This window comes from Lotus japonicus, chromosome 1 (assembly GCF_012489685.1).
Source record: "Lotus japonicus ecotype B-129 chromosome 1, LjGifu_v1.2".
In the NCBI taxonomy this organism is placed as follows: Eukaryota; Viridiplantae; Streptophyta; class Magnoliopsida; order Fabales; family Fabaceae; genus Lotus; species Lotus japonicus.
In genome coordinates, this window is record NC_080041.1 from 92,728,423 (window position 1) to 92,747,427 (window position 19,005).

The 19,005-nt window shown below is 34.4% G+C and overlaps 2 protein-coding genes across 2 annotated transcripts; both read left to right on the plus strand.

The window, feature by feature from the left end:
- Positions 1-1,662: 1,662 nt before the first annotated feature.
- Positions 1,663-11,321, plus strand: LOC130727858 (uncharacterized). The gene is made up of 14 exons (XM_057579126.1): positions 1,663-2,104; positions 4,255-4,366; positions 4,471-4,583; positions 5,547-5,669; positions 5,769-5,974; positions 6,242-6,317; positions 6,871-6,957; positions 7,318-7,398; positions 7,480-7,512; positions 7,652-7,705; positions 7,834-7,875; positions 9,774-9,852; positions 9,933-10,003; positions 10,964-11,321. The coding sequence occupies exons 1-14, from the start codon at positions 1,925-1,927 to the stop codon at positions 11,018-11,020; spliced, it is 1,314 nt and encodes a 437-aa protein (XP_057435109.1). The 5' UTR covers positions 1,663-1,924; the 3' UTR covers positions 11,021-11,321.
- Positions 11,322-12,279: 958 nt separating this feature from the next.
- Positions 12,280-18,822, plus strand: LOC130727857 (phospholipase D delta-like). The gene is made up of 10 exons (XM_057579125.1): positions 12,280-13,581; positions 14,008-14,124; positions 14,787-14,981; positions 15,408-15,689; positions 15,782-15,850; positions 16,171-16,318; positions 16,734-16,882; positions 16,993-17,163; positions 17,557-17,757; positions 18,020-18,822. Exons 1-10 carry the CDS (start codon positions 12,661-12,663, stop codon positions 18,311-18,313), a joined length of 2,547 nt encoding a protein of 848 aa, XP_057435108.1. The 5' UTR covers positions 12,280-12,660; the 3' UTR covers positions 18,314-18,822.
- Positions 18,823-19,005: the final 183 nt, after the last annotated feature.

The following is a 19,005-nucleotide window of genomic DNA, read 5'->3' on the forward strand; positions in this document are numbered from 1 at the left end:
AAACCATTGTTTTACTCTTCAACTCCCCATGTGAGACTTTTTTTTTTTTACATTACTGCTCATCAAGTCTAACTAGAGTAGATTAGTCAGACTTGTTTTGCTTAGACTTGTACTTATGCGGAACCTCAAAGATGGTGGGCTTTTACTCTTTGAACTTGAATCTTAGGGGGTCGTTGTTTTCTTTTTTAGTTTATGGTTTTTTTTTCTTTCTTCTTGGCTCATCTTTCGTCTTTTTTTTAGGTTACTATTTTTTTTTTCTTCTTCTAAATCTTGGTTCATCGTTGAGTAAGTGGCTATGATATCACTTGTTGTGTTTGGTGCGTACAAGATCTAAAAGATTGTTGATAGCCAATGAAAATGCGTGATTGAAGCTAGAGTGATAGTCTAGTCCAACCACTGCACTCTCCCTTAACAATAGGGCTTAATTGCAATTTTAGTCCCTGACGTTTACCAATTCCATAATTTTAGTCCCCCACTTAATTTAATTACACGGATGGTCCCTGAATTTGCTGCTTGTCTGCAATGTTGGTCCTGTCGTTTATTTGTTAACGGAGGAGGCTTACGTGGATGTCTAATTGAAGAGAGAAAGAAGGACTGAAATGAGAGGGAAGCACGTGAGTTGCACGTGAGACATCTTCTACCCTCTTCCTCCTTAAAAAACAGAGCACCGTGAGGAAGATATTTCGAAGCTTGAGATTGAGCGAATAGGGAAGAGATAAAGAACGAACGAGTCCCTAGAGGCGAGGAAGAAGGTTGAATCAGTTGCTGGTCTCTTTCTCTCTCCAATTCAACTTCCACATCAGCTAAGTGACCATCCACGTAAACCTCCTCCATTAACAAACAAACGGTAGGACCAACGTTGCAGACTGCCAGTAAAGTCAGGGACCATCTGTGTAATTAAATTAGGTGGGGGACTAAAATCATGAAATTGGTAAACGTTAGGGACCAAAGTTGCAATTAAGCCCAACATTAATTAGCAATCTTTTAGACCCCGCACACACCAAACCAACCAATGCTATCAAATTTCACTTGCCCAACAACCCAATATCAAGTAAAAAAACCGGTAAAAATTTACAAAAATAAAGAGATCAAGCCATGACGACACTATTTAAGGTTTAAAGTCTAACTCGACTACTCTAGTTAAAATTGAGGGCAAACGATAAATATAAAAAAGAAATCTTACATTAATTAGGGGGTTGAAGAGTAAAACAATGATTTATAAAATAGGGTGTTGGAACTTGGAACTCCAATTTCCTTTAAATTGTGTTGTGCCAGATTACACACCCATGCACATTCAGCCTTCACTCTTCTGAACTTTCAAAAAAAAGCATTTCGAATCCGTGCGCATCCGGCCTAACAGAGGTTAGTTTGGCCAATCGGCCCACTTAGACATTATCTTTTTGCCTCTTGAAAAATGAGGTGCAACGTTAACATAAAACTTGCACGCTTCAAGGCGTAAGTGAATTAATTCTGGCTATTTTGTATTATCTTAGAAGCTACGCATCCCCTTTCATTAACTAAGAACTTGACAAAATTAAATTGAAACAAGGAAAAAACATAGCTCCTGTCTCTTGAGGCCTTTATAGCTAAAAACATTTTTTATCAATGTCACTTATCAGTGTGTCCAAATTATAAAAAGGCCTTCTGAACAGACTTTACTTGAAAACTCACCATCCTGTCCTACAAGAGCAAAATCAGTTATTTCCGTCCCTTTTACTCATTTTAATTAATTGACATGCACAATTCACGTAAAGCAATCGCAAGAGTACACTACGCTTGCTCTTTTGATTAGCTTCAGGTCCTACTCATATATATAGAGACAGAGAGAGAGAGGACATGTGGCTTTCCCTGCAAGATAGTTAGGATTACAGAGTGAGTAAGGATTCTTAGGTAGCTCTGTTTGTCAAATCAAAGGGGAAGAAACATGGCGAGTTCCAATATGGAGAAATTGTATGGTTTGAGCCATGTGTTCATGACTCTGTTTCTTCATAACTTCTCGACACACATGGTGATTCCGGCCATCACCGATGTCACGATGGCCGCGCTTTGTCCCGGACAAGATGAATGCTCACTTGCCATCTATCTCACTGGTTTTCAACAGGCGGTGAGTTTCAGCAAATTATTTTTTTCACTCATTCTGCTTTCTGTTTGAGGCATTTCCTTCCTTGTTATAGTACAGACTACAGAGCATTTGTTTGTTCAATTGGAAATTTTGTTGTGTTAGTTCTTAGGTACCATAAAAATTTTGATCGATCTTAATTATATTTTTGTTGAATTATGTACTACTTTTTTCATGACTGCAATTATTGAATAAGCAACACAAGTAAGAACGACCATGTCGTCTTCCACACACTTGAAACTTGAAAGGAAGTACCATGGAAGCACAAATTGAAGTGTGGGAGGAATAGAGAGTGACATGGAGAAAAACGGTGAAAGGAGGAAGACACAGCGAAATGCAGAAACAATATGGTGGAGGATTTGCGGTTGAAGGATAACCTGAACGGTGGTTGGAAGATGAAAAGGATAAGCTTTTGGGGTTTTTAGGAATGGACAGTGTTTGTTGAACCATAGAATAAGCAACACAAGTAATTAAGGAACAAATAAGATCTGTTATTGAACAAACAAACAAAAAACCAGTTTCTTCACCATTTAACTACTAATTTAGTTAAGTGTGTATAACTTTGTTAAGTCTTTTTTCTAGCGCAGCAGGCACTATTCTAGTGCGGCAAGCACTAAATTTTAACTTTATGTCTATAACTTTGTTAATTAAGCCTTTTTTAAAAATCTTTTTTCCTCTGGTGCAGCGGGCATACATTTTGTAATGAATTTTAACTGCAATATAATAAAGTAGAAAATATATCAAATTTTTCTTTTTACTTTATGGTGATTTTTTACCATGATATGTAAGTGCTTAAAATGGTAGCTATTGCTTTTTGGTCTGCCAATCTTTTTCAGTGATACTTTTTAATTGACACATGTATAATTTCACTAATTGAATAAAAATTCGAAACACCATTTCGGACTGAGTATTTCAATTCTATTTGCACAAGGTGCACCAAGTGCACTTAGCTTTCACGTTTCATCCAGCTTATAGGTTGATTAAATTTTATTATTAAAGAAACTTGAATTGGAATAGAAAGACAACATTCAATTATGAGTTTATTAAATCACATTCAATTTTTTTAAATTAAAAAGATAAATTGCAATTGATCTCTGAACTTACCTCACTCAACACTATAGTTCTCTAGTTCTTATCACTTAAACTATATTATTCGGAGACATATCACATTCAATTAATTTATGACTAAAAATATAAGAAAATTGTTATTTGGAGATGGTTTGTGATGTAATCAACTTTTGATTTATTTTTCAATTAAATTAATGATAAAATTTAAGTAAAATTTGACATGTATTTTACAAGATTAGATTTCATATAATTTTGAAAGAAATAATAGTTTTTCTAATTTTATTTTGGAAAATATTAATTATTTTCAAAATAAACCGAATCAATAACAATACCTTCCTCTTGTAAAAAAATTAATTCAATAACAAAAAACTCTTTTCTTAGCTCATGTTAAAAAAAAACCTCTTTTCTTAGCTGTTGAAGAATTAACTAATCATCGTACAAATTAATGTGAAATTATGAATACTGTTTTATACTTTTATAGACATGGCCCCTTGAAGGTACATCCCCATTTATTGGGAAATAAATAAACAAAGATAAACCAACAAAAAAGAAGGACTTTAGTCTTTAGGTAGTATAGTAACAGTACCGTCCCCACTTATCCAAGGAAATTTCCTTCTGCTTTCGACACTCCTTCATTTGATTTGGCTCTTATCTTCTTTAACTTACACTTACACTTGGCTGGCCCACTGCTTAGCTTTGCTTTTTCACTAATTTTCGTGGATTTTGGATTTTCTCATTTTTTCGGTTGTCTTGTCTTATCTTCTTTTTTCTTCTCTTTTGAGTTCACAACACATTTAATTTTGTCCATTGTTTTTTGTCATAAAAGATTAGAGTGGAAGAGTATTTTTTTTATTTAAACCCAAAGTCCCCAACTAATACCGTTTTTGTCACTTTGTGCGGCCTGTTCAAACTGGGCCGCATATTAGATCAAGAGATAGCAGTGAGTCTCCAAATTAGGCCCAATGATAAAAATATTGACCCAAAAAAAAACATAATGTGATTAATGTGATTTTATAGTGTCAAATTATCAGGATGAAGAAAGAAATTAGAAATTGTGATTTGTGCAGATGATAGGAGTGGGAACGCTTGTGATGATGCCCCTCTTAGGTAATCTCTCAGATAAGTATGGAAGGAAGGTCATCCTCACGGTTCCCATGATCCTCTATATTATTCCCATAGGTACTTCTGCATTCAACTTCTTCCCTTTCTTCTCAATTGATTGTGACCTTTTTCTACAATATTTTTCTTTAAAAATCTACAAGCTGCAATTGTTTGATTCACAGGCATTTTAGCTTATAGCAAGACGAGAGAATTCTTCTACGTGTATTATGTGTTTAAGACACTTGTTGCCATGATTTGCGATGGAAGCGTTCCTTGCCTCGCTCTAGCTTACGTGGTATGTCTCTACTATTGAAAATAGTGTCAAGATAGGTTTTTTTTTGTTTTCAAAATAGGTTTATTTATTAGGTTTGTGATATTCATAAAATAAAAATTCACGAAATCTTTTACAAAGGTTTTTTTCATATGTACTTCTCTCTATTACATTAAAAAAAATCACATTCTACATTTATTTTTCTGGTAGGTTGGAAATAAAAAACAACAAGAACAAACAACAAAAGGAAAACACGATGCTACATTTATATATCTTCTCATTTTTTACTTAGTTTTAATCAAAAGTGTTTACAAATATAATTTCTCTAATTTATTTGATGAGTAAAAAAAATCACAATGTATGAGGTGGTTTTAATGTCTTTAACCATGAGATTAGAGGTTCATCCATGCCTATGAAAATAAAACATATTTGTTGTTTAGCGAATAATGGAAACAAATAAGGAGATTCATCATTGGACAACATCTATTTCTATCTTCATGAAAATGAGTCAGAATTAATCTTAAAAATACCACTCCCTCTTTTTTTTATAAGTCATTTTTAGGAGTTTTTCCCCATAAATATAATTCATTTTATAATATCGATAAAGTGTTTGATTTTATTAAAAATTATTCTCATATTTAATATGAAAGAGATAATGTGCGTTTTGAAGATTTTTAAAATTGAAAAGAAAAATTCACATAAAATTTTAAAATAGTTAGAAAAAAGATGTTGAATTAATTGAATTTAAATTTTTTTGTATAATGAATTTGATTTTTTTTTAAAGTTAGTTAAATACATTACAATTATTGAGCATTATGCAAAAGTAACTTATAAATAAAATATTTATTCCAAAATAAAAATTATAAATAAAATATTAAACATGTAATAAAATTATAAATAATTTTTTTTTGAAACAAATTAATAAAATAGAGAATATGTAAGTGTGGGGGTAGTTTACTTTCCCTCCAAATTGCTTTTGCTTTTCAGGCAGATAACATTCCAGAAAGTGGAAGAGGCACGGCGTTTGGAGTTCTTTCAGGGATAGGCTCCGCCGCATACGTCTGCGGAACCCTCTCAGCTCGATTCCTATCTACTGCTGTAACTTTCCAGGTTCTTCGCTCAATTCTTCGCTGCTTACAATTGTTTCTTTCTTTCTCCTTTTGATTGCATCCTAACCTGATTTCAATCCCTGTAATCAAATTGAGTTAGGTTTCCACTCTTGTCGCGGTGCTTGGATTGGTTTATATGCTAATTTTCCTTCAGGATACGGTCATCGATGAGAAACAACTTTATACCCCAATCATTTCTGAGGGAAAACCTGCGGCTGCTAAAATCGAACGAAAATCGAAAAGCAATGTTGAATTGCTTAAAGCATTGGGTTCTTTGAAGGACCTATCCTCCTTCCTCACAAGCAGGTAGGTGAATTGAATGGAATTTTAAAATCCATGTAATTAATAACTGGTTTTTCTAATTACATGTGATAGGCACACACATTAGAGCTCTTCTATATATTGGCATCATGATACACACACACACAAACCATGTTACATTTTTTCAATGCAAAGTTAGAAATTAGTGTTCCTAATTTGATGTTTTAGAATATAGACTACATCTCGACAAACAGGTTTTCTTGTTTCGCGCATAGTGATTATACATTTATACGTGTATACTCAAATTTGCAGCTTGACTATTACACAAGCAGCAAGTATTGCATTCTTCAGCAACCTTGCAGATGTTGGCCTTTATGGTTCAATAATGGTATTTTTTCTCTCTCCTTTCTTATACTTTTTCTTTTCAACTTTGTATCATGTCAAACACTAAAACCACCTAAGATAAGAATCTGCCATCTATTCTATAATAGGAGCTTCTCCAATTTTTTCTCAAGTAACAATATTCCCAATCCTATTTCTTCTTGTGTACCCACTCATCCATCTTAACACTTTCATCTCTGCAACCCTTTGTTTTGACTTTTTATTGCCCAATATTCAACTCCATACAACATTGCAGGTTTTGTAAATTTTACTTTAAGATTGAGTGGTACTTTTCTAACACAAATCACATCAAAGTTTTCCTCCATGTAATCCACTCTGCTTAGTTCATGTGGTTTACATATCCCTAGTTCTCCCCGTCATTTGTATGATGGAACCAAGGTACTTAAACCATGATACTTGTGGTATTGTACAATCTCCAATTTTCACATATAGGGTATGACTTATATCTCCAATAAGACTGATTTTTTTATTACATAAATTAGAGGTAGTAGCTATTAAGGTTAAGCATGTGAAGACACTTTTTTTGGCTTTCTGTGCAGTATTATTTAAAGGCCCAGTTTCATTTTGACAAGCATCAGTTTGCTGACTTGATGGTTATTAATGGGATTGCAGGGACTGTGTCGCAGGTAAGTTTTGTGTGGCTATATATATTTGTTAGAAATTTGGGTATGATAATCTAGGATAACTTCGAAGAATCGTGTTCGTACACTTTCCGAACAAAGTATTTCGACCCAATCTAATCGCGATCAATTATGCGTTGGCCCAACAAGCGTGCACTCCGCACTACCCTAACTCGTTTCCGAGCTTAACGCATAATCGCATCGGCCTACAATAAATCACATTACTACTAAAATCCATTGATGATACTAAAATCACCAACAATATTTTGGTTGTCAAATGTATTTGGCTTTTCTTTTGTCCCGTTACTAATCTTCAGTTTCTTTGAGTTTATTGTACATATGACTATTAAACTTTGGTGGTCACAGCTTCTTCTTATGCCTGTTCTGGTTCCTATTTTGAGTGAGGCAAAGCTGCTTTCAATTGGACTATTCTTTCACTGTGTACATGTAAGCATTTTTCTTTTTGTAAAATCATAAAAGGCCATCTATTATTAAAATTCTAAATTAACAATTTTGAATTGAATGCAGATGTTCATTTACAGCATAGCATGGACCTCCTGGGTACACGTTTTGCTAAAATCACTGTTGTTAATTTGCAACTCTATTTATATCACTGTTTATTCCTGCACATGATTTTAATATCTCTTTTTCCCGCCTCTCTTAATTTATTATATAACTGCTAATGTGCGAATGCTGACAGGTTCCTTATGCCGCTGCAATGTTTTCAATTTTGTTTAATTTCTCACAACCGTGTGTGAGTTTCTTTCCTCATTTTTGCCATGTTATTCTTTAAATGGAAGTTTGTGTTTGTCCACCTTGATCCTCAATGAAATATTTGTTCAATTTTTTTTTTTTTGAGTTATTTCTTTTGACATTATGTAGATACGGAGTATTGTGTCAAAACAAGTTGGACCCCATGAGCAGGTATCATGTTAATGGAACTATTAATATTTCCTTATGTTGCATAGGATTACTTCACTTCTTTTATGCCCTCTAACTTCAGGAAAATAAAAACATTTTGCATAATATGTTGATTAGGATAATAAAGAGAGTCCTGTATAACATTTTCAAAAAACATTGGTGTGATTGTGTGCTGTGAAACTTAAAATCGTATCAGCTGTAGAAGTGGAATGAGAGACATTTCAACACCACCCCTATTTGAATGTGTGCTAGCTTTTGAATTTGGCTTATGAACATTAAATTTGGTAAATGGGATATTGAGAATAAATGTCTTCTTCAGCATTGGTTCCAACTTAGCTAGAATTTACTTTCTTTATCCTTAGGCTTAATTGCACTTTTGCTCCCTGATCTTTCACCTTTGTGCGATTTACCTCCCTCATCTTTAAAATGAGCGAATTCCCTCCCTCTTCTATTAATATGTGCGATTTAGGCCCTTCCGTTAGTTAGCCGTCCAATTACTAACGGCGGTTGCTATTTTCACCCTCCCTTTTACTAACCACACCCCCATATCAGAAATAAAAATAAAAATAAAATAAAATAATGGAGGTAAATCGCACAAAGGTGAAAGATCAGGGGGCAAAAGTGCAATTAAGCCAAAAAAATAAAAAAATAAAAGAAATAAATTAAATACAATTAATAGAAAATAAAAAAAAACTGAAAAAAATATTTTTATAAAAATCAAAGAAAAAATAATAAAATAAATGAAATAAGTTAAATACAAATAATAGAAAATGAAAAAACATTTTTATAAAATAAAAAAAACTGAATTTTTTTTTAAAATCAAAGAAAAAAATGTTTTTATAAAATCAAAGAAAATAAAATATTTTTTTTAATTGAAGATAGAAATTTAAAAATAAAATAAAAGAATAATTATTTTTAATTTAGTGTATGTGGTGTAAATAGAAACAAATTCTTCTTTTATTTTATTTTTAAATTTCTATCTTCAATTAAAAAAAATATGTTATTTTCTTTGATTTTATAAAAACATTTTTTTCTTTGATTTTTATAAAAAAAAAATTCAGTTTTTTCTTTGATTTTATAAAAATATTTTTTCATTTTCTATTAATTGTATTTAACTTATTTCATTTATTTTATTATTTTTTCTTTGATTTTTATAAAAAAAAATTTTCGGTTTTTTTTAATTTATAATTTTTTTTTATTTTCTATTAATTTTATTTAATTTATTTCGTTTATTTTTTATTTTTTTATTTTTATTTCTGATAAGGGGGTGTGGTTAGTAAAAGGGGGGGTGAAAATAGCAACCATCGTTAGCAATTGGACGGCTAACTAACGGAAGGACTTAAATCACACATATTAATAGAAGAGGGAGGGAATCCGCTCATTTTAAAGATGAGGGAGGTAAATCGCACAAAGGTGAAAGATCAGGGAGCAAAAATGCAATTAAGCCTTATCCTTAATGATAGAGTCAAATTTAAGTGGCTTATAGTAATGATCAAAGTTACATACTGAGTATTGTGTTTAAAGAAGTTTGTCCCTATGAGGTGGTATCATATTAGTTGTGTGATGTGACTCATGTGAGGAGGTTATTATCAGTGTGATGTATTTGGTATAATAACAATAGTAAAATTTACGGTTGTTGTTTGAATCAAGCAATGCATATGCTTTTTTTTAACATATCTTTAGAGTTGACATGTAAATCAAATTCAAATGGTAGCTGAGAACAAACTAAGAGCCAGACATGAATACAATTTGGCAATTTGCTAAAATTTTAGTGGAGGAAAAAATAGCTTAGTTTTGCATGACAAAATGCTCTTTGAGCCTGTTTCTTATTTTTGGCAGACAGCTTCATATCTATTCACTTCAGTTTTAGTCTCACTCATCTTCTACTCTTCTTCTTTCAGGGAAGGGCACAGGGTTGCATCTCAGGCATATGTTCAATTGCACATATTGTTTCTCCCTTGGCTTTCTCTCCATTAACGGGTGAGAGGAATGTCATTATGTTCTATTTGGTTCAAATTGTCTTTGAAATTTATTAATATGCACTCCTTCTCAATTTTCAGCTCTCTTCCTGTCTGAAAGGGCACCTTTCAATTTTCCTGGCTTCAGTATAATGTGTATTGGCTTTGCTTCGGTAAGAACTTAACTTTAATCGAAGTGCTCTATTCTGTTTTCTGATACTAGACTTCAGATTTCTACGGTTCTCTCTTGCCTCAATGAATTTACTCAAGTACATACCAACTCTGGGTGGATATTTTGACTGCATATGTGGATAGTGACTACTCTGGGTCTAGTACATAGTTGAACTTTGGTAGTATATTGATAGACAGAATACTGGAACCTAGCTTGAAAGTAACTCTATATAAAGGAAGGACGAACTCTTCAAAATATTACACACGTATCCTTGTTAGATACTTCACGGATATTACAGATACTCTTTGCTGAATGTCATAACTCTGTTTTTTCTTATAAACTTTGATACTAATGAACATGAGAGTATCACAATAATCAGATAATCACAGTATTTTATAGTAATGTTTAGTTTGTTTACAATGGTTCATGCTCATTCTTAAAACAATGATTCTCTTTTTTATATTTAAGATTTGTGTTTATAATAATTTAATACTAATTTTATGTCTTATAACCTATTGTGTCTTACAATTTAAAAAAACTGCTATGTTAATGTGGTATCTTATTCGTGTCTGTTTCTATGTATTTATGCTTTCTAAATTTACAGTACCATTATGGTGTTTGGTTGTTTAATCTTCCAACAATGGCCAAGACTGGACCTTAGATATCATACTTATAAGCAAATTGGGTTACAAGCTTGAAGCTTGAGTACTTTCTGGTTGTACATACAAATGATACAATACAATTGTGGATCTAACCCATCTAACCTAAGTCCTACCGTTTAGGCTTTATTGAGACAAGCTTGGTGGCATCCATTTTAATTTGTCTCTGTAAAAAGCTTTTGTTCTATATATTCTTATAATATTTGAAACATATTTTGGCTTGATTGATTTTATTTTCACATGTTTCTAAATATATCTTCATTATCATACATACAATATATATGACTGATTTTTGTTTGCAGATGGTATCTTTTGTCCAGAGTATAATGCTTAGAGTAATTCCTCCCGTTTTGAGCTAGATGGACCTAATTGATTGGAGCCCTAACTTTAAAGGCCGTGCATATTTGCTTAGTGTGGAATCATTCCTCATCTATACAAGCTTTGCATCCAGCTGTGCTTTTGATGAGGAAATAGGATGTTGAAGAAGTCTATTCCTAGGAGTAGATAATTGATAAGCTGATGTAGTTTCATTCTAGTGAACATGTTATGTTTCTCTCTGTCTGTCTGTCTTGGCTTTAGATCAAAAGATACAAAGGTAATTTTGATATCTACGGCCATTGACGTTTCGTTATTTTTAGCAGTTATCAGATGTGCAATTTATGGTTTGTCTGAAATTATTGTCATTTAAACTTCAGCAAATCAACACAATGTGAGCGGCATCACTGTGATATGAATTAGTTTTCACCGGTCTGAAATATGAAATATATTAAAATTTTGATTTAATAGAAACATTTCATTAATAAGAAAAACTTAATCAAAATATGAAGCACCATGAGAACACTAGTTGAGAAAGTTTAGTTTGATATGTTTAATCTAATACTTTCACCAGAGTCTTTAGACAATTCACAATTGTTATACTTATAACATTCATCAATGTAGTAATTTGTAAATAAAGCCAGCAATAAATTTCGGTGTTTTTTTCTGAAAAGGTATTTTTAAAATGATTTGACAGTTTGCGACAGACAAGAAATCCGTCACAAAATCCTTGTCAATAATTTAGCGACCATATTAAAATCCATCACCGAACTTGTGACGGAAATTATTCGTCACTAGTACTTGCGACGCAATTAATCTGTCAACAATTTGCGACGGAGTAAAACTCCTCACAAAACCCTTGTCAGCAAGTTTGCGACGGAAAGTTAATCCGTCACAAAGTGCTTGTGGATGAGGTGAATTTAGTGACGGAATATTTGAGAGGGATTTATTCTGTCGCAAGTTCCATGGTTTTGTAAATCTGTGACGGAATTGTCATCTCTAAAATTCCGTCACTAGTTCCGCATCAAAGCATGGATTTTGTGATAGATTCATTTTCCGTCACAAATCAACCCATGTTGATAAATTAATTATAAACTATTTTTTTTGGTAAATTGTTTTATTTTCTACATTATTTAAAAAAAAAGAACAATATCCAATAAAAATCCAGTAGAAAATGAATCTTCTAAATTCCACCTTTTGTACTTGACATCATTTAACGAATCCAAGATCCAAAAAGGAAAAAAAGTGCCAAAGTGTCCAACCTGAAAAACTTAAAGCTGTAATAAACACACGGACAGGACACACCATGTTCTCTTTCAAACACGCGTTCATGTGCTCAAAAATAGACAGACACCAATACCAACGGAACGTGGCCATTACCTCTACCTTTTCTTTCCCGCTACCCAGCGTAACCACATTTTCTATTTCTATTTCTTTTTCTTTTCAACTCCACCACCATACTCTTATTTATTACATTTCCACCCCCATTTCCACCGGGAAACGTGCGTCTCACGTGTCTGACATCCACTTTCGCCGCCGGAGATTTCAACATTCATGGTGGAAACAATGCTGTAAACGTCGGTAACGACGATCTCTGTGATAGTGAGAGCGTTTGCGCTTCGCATTCTTCAACATTCAACGCTCCCTATCACACTTTTTCCTTCCTCTCTGCAAATCTTCCACAATGCCGAATAAATCTGAATACGCTGTCTTCCTTCACGGCAATCTCGACGTGAAGGTCATGGAAGCTCGGTTTCTTCCCAACATGGACATGCTCTCGGAGCGTGTTCGGAGAATCTTCTCCGCTCTCAACTCCTGCAGCGCTTCCATGGCGGGAAAGGGAAACCACAGCCATCCACGTCACCGCCACCATAAGATCATCACCAGCGACCCTTACGTCACCGTCTGCCTCGCCGGCGCCACGGTGGCGCGAACCCGCGTCATCCCGAATTCCCAGAGCCCAACGTGGAACGAGCATTTCAATATTCCTCTGGCTCACCCTGTCACGCAGATTGAGTTCTATGTTAAGGATAATGACATGTTCGGCGCGGATTTGATCGGAATCGCAACCGTCTCCGCCGCGAGGATCTTGTCCGGGGAAGTAATCAGCGATTGGTTTCCGATTATAGGAACGTTCGGGAAGCCTCCGAAACCCGATTGCGCGGTTAGGCTGGAGTTGAAATTCACCAGATGTGAAGATAGTCCTCTGTTCCGGTCCGGCGTTGACCCGGATCCGGACCGGTTTGTTGTGCGGGATTCGTATTTTCCGGTTCGGCGTGGAGGGTCGGTGACGCTGTATCAGGACGCGCACGTGCCGGAGGCGATGTTGCCGGAGATTGAGTTGGAAGATGGGGTGGAGTTTCAGCAAGGGAAGTGCTGGGAAGATATCTGTCATGCCATTTTGGAAGCTCATCATTTGGTGTATATTGTGGGTTGGTCTATCTTTCATAAGGTGAAGCTTGTTAGAGAACCTAGCAAGCCTTTACCTAGTGGTGGGAATTTGAACCTGGGGGAGTTGCTCAAGTATAAGTCACAAGAAGGTTTGAGAGTTTTGCTTTTGGTTTGGGATGATAAGACTTCTCACAGCAAATTTTTCATTAACACGGTACTTTTGTCGGTTTCCATGAATTAGTTTCTTCTTTAATTTGTTCTTGTCAATTGTCATGATGATATACACATTTTCCTTGGCTTGATGAGATGATACCAAACATTTATTAACATTGAATATCAATCTAGTTCTAGATACCTGGTGACAGATTCCAATTCAAGTTATAATGTTAGCTTTCTGATTTTTAAAATTACAATTTGTTGGCACATGGCTTCATATTTCTGATATAGACTTCTAATAATTCTGCATTGAGTTTTTGCTGCCTTCATTTTAATGCTATTGAGTTTTGTACATGCAAGTTGCTTGGGCAGAGATAATGGTTTGGGTTGGGCATGCATATTACTTTGTCTGGCATTCTGCCCTGTTTTATATGGTGTTTTAAATAGTTTTTTACAACCTTACAAGTTAATAATTTGGTTGCAGCCGGGATTGATGCAAACTCACGATGAAGAAACTCGAAAGTTTTTCAAGCATTCTTCAGTTACATGTGTGCTGTCACCTCGATATGCCAGCAGTAAGCTTAGCATTTTCAAGCAGCAGGCATGCTTTATGCTATGGTTTAGTAACTTTCCCAGATTTGTCATTTTTCCATACTTTCATAATATCACTCTATTTTAATATATGGATGGAATGGGTACTCTCATATGAGATTTTCACATGCATAGGATACTTTTTTCATATGAGAAGATCATGCTAAAATCTAATATGATAGGAGCTATTCTTCTGAACAGGATAAACTTCCTTGAATCTTTCCATTGATGTTGTTAAAATATCTGAAAAATATCTCATAATATATGGGTAGTATCTTAAAATAATTTAGAGTATCCTAGATTATGCTAAGGATCAATTGTCAGATTTCATAATTTGTTTTGTTAATTACTAAGAATTAGAGCTGAGTGGTTAGTATTTGGTATGACAATTTCAGAACATGTCATATCAAATTAAACAAGAGAATATTTTCATCTTCCTATGTACCTAAACTAAATCCCTATAGTTTCAAAAGATGCTTTACTGAACTGTGGCATCTAAATTTGTATGGTCCAAACTACATTCTTGAAGTGAGTATACTATTTCTCCAACTGTTGAAAAAAAATTGGTAATTGATTATTATGAATCTCAGCAGGGATTTTCTAATAGAAGATTATTGTGCTTTTAATAAATTGGAAAACCTATTGACTATACTATTTGGAACCATTCTTCAGGTTGTTGGAACGCTTTTTACGCATCATCAGAAATGTGTGATTGTTGATACTCAGGCAAATGGCAACAATCGGAAGATTACTGCATTTATAGGTGGTCTAGATCTTTGTGATGGCCGGTATGATACGCCTGAGCATAGAATTTTCCGAGATCTTGACACTGTTTTTCAGGATGATTATCATAATCCCACATTTTCTGTAAGTTCATAACATTCCAAACTTGCAATCATTATGACCTTTTCTTTACATCATGACATGTTTCTGTTTCCTTCTCCAAGAAGCAAAAGTAGAGGTCTTTTTCTTAGATGAGGTTAATTATTAACCACATGTTCCTCTTTAGCTTATGATAGTGATTTCTTGGTTTAAGTCTTAATATCCAAACAGGCATTGTTTTAGCGTATGTATAAGTTGACATGTTAAAGTAAAAACAGAACTTCCATGCCACCCTTCCACTTAATCAGCAAGTTTGACATGTTGTGTTTGAAATCCAGCAGTGTTATTGATACTTCACATCTAGTAACTTCATGAACATAAATTGCTGTCCAAGTTTTGTTTGATACTGAGATTGAGATCGTCAGTGCACTCTTACCAAGTGAAATTCTTTCATGTTCATTTTAATTATAGGCAGGAACCAAGGGTCCAAGACAACCATGGCATGATTTACATTGCAGAATTGAAGGCCCTGCTGCATATGATATACTCACTAATTTTGAGCAGCGCTGGAGAAAAGCCACAAAATGGCATGAGTTGAGTCAAAAATTCAAGAGAGTATCTCACTGGCATGATGATTCTTTGATTAAGTTAGATCGCATCTCTTGGATTCTTAGTCCCTCTGAATCAATTGCAAAGGATGGTCCTGAATTATGGGTTTCAGAGGAGGATGACCCCGAAAATTGGCATGTTCAGGTTCACTATCTTCAAAGTATAGCTTCTGTTTGCTTGTTTTTTTATCAGCAGAGAACTTGTTTACTTATAATTTTGTACATGTTCTTTGACAGGTTTTCCGATCCATAGATTCTGGCTCTTTGAAAGGATTTCCTAAGGATGTACTTGAAGCTGAGGCTCAGGTAAACTTTAATCCAATATGGAGTTATCCTATAGTTAATGTTTATAGAATCTTTCAGTTTTGGATTTGTGTTCCCTGCCATCAGAGCAATCATGAATTCACACATTAAAATTTAAAATAACTTTAGCCGTTCGAATTAGACGACTTATATATTCCAAGATGTAACAGCTTAATAAACTCAATATATGAGTTGTCCGATCTTTTGATTAAACAACTCAAATTCATTACCTATGTGAATTTAGGATTTCCACGATTGCGGGGAATCTAAATCCTTAGGTTTTCTTGTCTTACTAATTTCCATTTTATTGTCATTCATTGCAGAATCTTGTTTGTGCGAAAAATTTGGTCGTAGACAAGAGTATTCAAACAGCGTACATACATGCCATCAGATCTGCTCAGCATTTTATTTATATTGAGAATCAATATTTCATTGGTTCATCCTTTGCTTGGCCATCTTACAAAGATACAGGTTTTGGCAGAACATTGATGTTTCCTCATGTAACTTGTTGCATGATTGCTCATAAATTCTCTATAAGTCCCTATGACTAGTTTTAGCATTTTACAGACGTTTTTTTCACTTCTACCTCAGAATATTACTACAGAATATTGCAGTGCTTGCAATACCATGCTCTTTTGCTTACATAGTGTAAATCGATCAACTGCTTAGTACAAATGATAAATGACAAATCTGGCTCGAAATATATGTTGTGTTATGATTGTGTAGCCTCAATATCTATATCATTTGAAATATTGATTCTCTTTCATTACTTTTCCTGCGCATAGGGGGATAAACAAGACTTGGTTGTGTTAAGCATTCACTGATATTTTTATCAATTTTTCATGTTAACATTTTCTAGTTGTCTAATTTTCAATTATATTATCAGGTGCTGATAACTTAATTCCTATTGAGCTGGCACTGAAGATAGTTAGCAAGATAAGATCCAAGGAGAGATTTACAGTTTACATTGTCATCCCAATGTGGCCTGAAGGTGCCCCTTCTTCCGCCGCTGTGCAAGAGATTCTCTTTTGGCAGGTATTATAGCACAAAAATACGTAGCTAGCATAGCATATAAATTTTCAAATAGTTAGATAATTTGTTCGTCAACCAATTGCAGTTTTGGTGCTTACTATTCATATTTTCAGGGACAAACTATGCAAATGATGTACGAAATCATAGCTCGGGAGTTAAAATCTATGCACCTTTACAACAGCCATCCGCAAGATTACCTCAATTTTTACTGTCTTGGAAACAGAGAGAAATTGATAACTGAAGTTTCAAGCTCATATAGTTCCCCTTCAGAAAACGTCGACACGGTAATCATTCATAGCATGTTTTGAACAATCCTTCTTTTCTCAGAAATCAATTATGGCACCCAAAGCTACTCACAGAAGCTCTCCATATAATTTGATTTGAACTTTCAAAATAGTAGAAGGATTTTCAAACATTCACTCAATATTTTCCTTCCTTTGGTGCATTATTAATGGAATGGATCAATGAACTTGCAATTGAAAATATGTTAGAACAGTAAAGCTCACATGTTATGTAAGTGGCCCCTGCTATTGCTACATTCCCCAAGACTACTTGAGTGTGAAACTGTGAATGTGAAGTAATGGTCGATCTACTTGTTGGTAGATATGTAACTCAGGGTTGATATTATTATTTTGTGCTGATGGCATGAGGTTAACATTTTCTTCAATGATCATCAGGTTTCAGCTTCACAAAAGTTCCAAAGGTTTATGATTTATGTACATGCCAAGGGAATGGTTGTGGATGATGAATATGTGATAGTTGGGTCTGCCAATATCAACCAAAGATCTTTGGCTGGTTCAAGAGATACTGAGATAGCAATGGGTGCATATCAACCCCACCATACGTGGAGTAAGAAAAAGGGACATCCACATGGTCAGGTTAGTAAAATAACTCACTAACTATATACTGTGAACCTAACTGCATAGTTTTTGTTTCACTTTTCTAAGCCTTTTAGAGGCCTGAGGGAAATTCCTCAGTTTACTTTCACTAGACATATTTGCAGAATATTTGGATTGGAGTTGACACATAATCCAAAGGACAGCAACTCCAGACGCTACACTTTGTAGCTTCTATTTAGAAGTGATTATGGGATTTCCCATTGCAGAACCAAACACGCTATTAATTGAGAGTTATATACAGGTATATGGGTATAGAATGTCCTTGTGGGCAGAACACATGGGGTTGATACATCCTTGCTTCAAAGAGCCTGAAAGTTTGGACTGCGTAAAGAGTGTGAACAAGATTGCTGAAGACAACTGGAAGAGGTACACAGCTGATGAATTTTACCCACTGCAAGGGCACCTTTTGAAGTACCCTGTGAATGTAGATGCCAATGGGAAGGTAAGCTCCATACCTAGATTTGAGTCTTTCCCAGATGTTGGTGGCAAGGTCCTTGGCTCCAGGTCTACCCTTCCTGATGCTCTAACAACATAAGCATCACCTCTTGGTGAGAGTTTGGTTTCACGATTCACACATAATCTTAAGTGTGTTACTCAGAAGCTAAGACTCATACATTCTAAGCAAAAGTGATTCTACAGCATCTCATCGTGACACCAAGTATGCTACTAATTTATTCGGGAAAATAAGACCTTATCTCAGAGAGTAGAGAATTGGATTACAGAACAGGCGAAAAGTTAGAGGGGTCTCCTTGCCCCTGATTTTTTTTGAATTATCTAAGTTATCATATGGTAATTACTAATTTGAGGATTGCAAGCCAGTGCCACGGCCACACTGTATATTTGTATTGATTCTTTTCTGCATATAGGACAGATGCCTAATAAACCATTATTTCTTAATTCAGTCACGCACCACTACAGACAGACATTGATTTCAAGGATTCGTTCATCATTGTTCCAGTGATAACATTTCACTGGGAAAAAAATTGTATTCCTATAATAAAGTTTGAGAGTAAATATTGATCCTTCAACATTATCGTTACCAAATGATTCTTTCCTAGTTGATGTATCAAAATATTCTTATAATATATTAACAATCATGTTAATTGCTTGGTTTCCATGTCAAATTTTGTTTCAAACAGCTTATTTGAGCTAATCTTGTAGCATGACTATATGCAAGTGTTTGAAACTAAAACTAAGTGATTATGTAAATAGCTTACTTCTACGAGC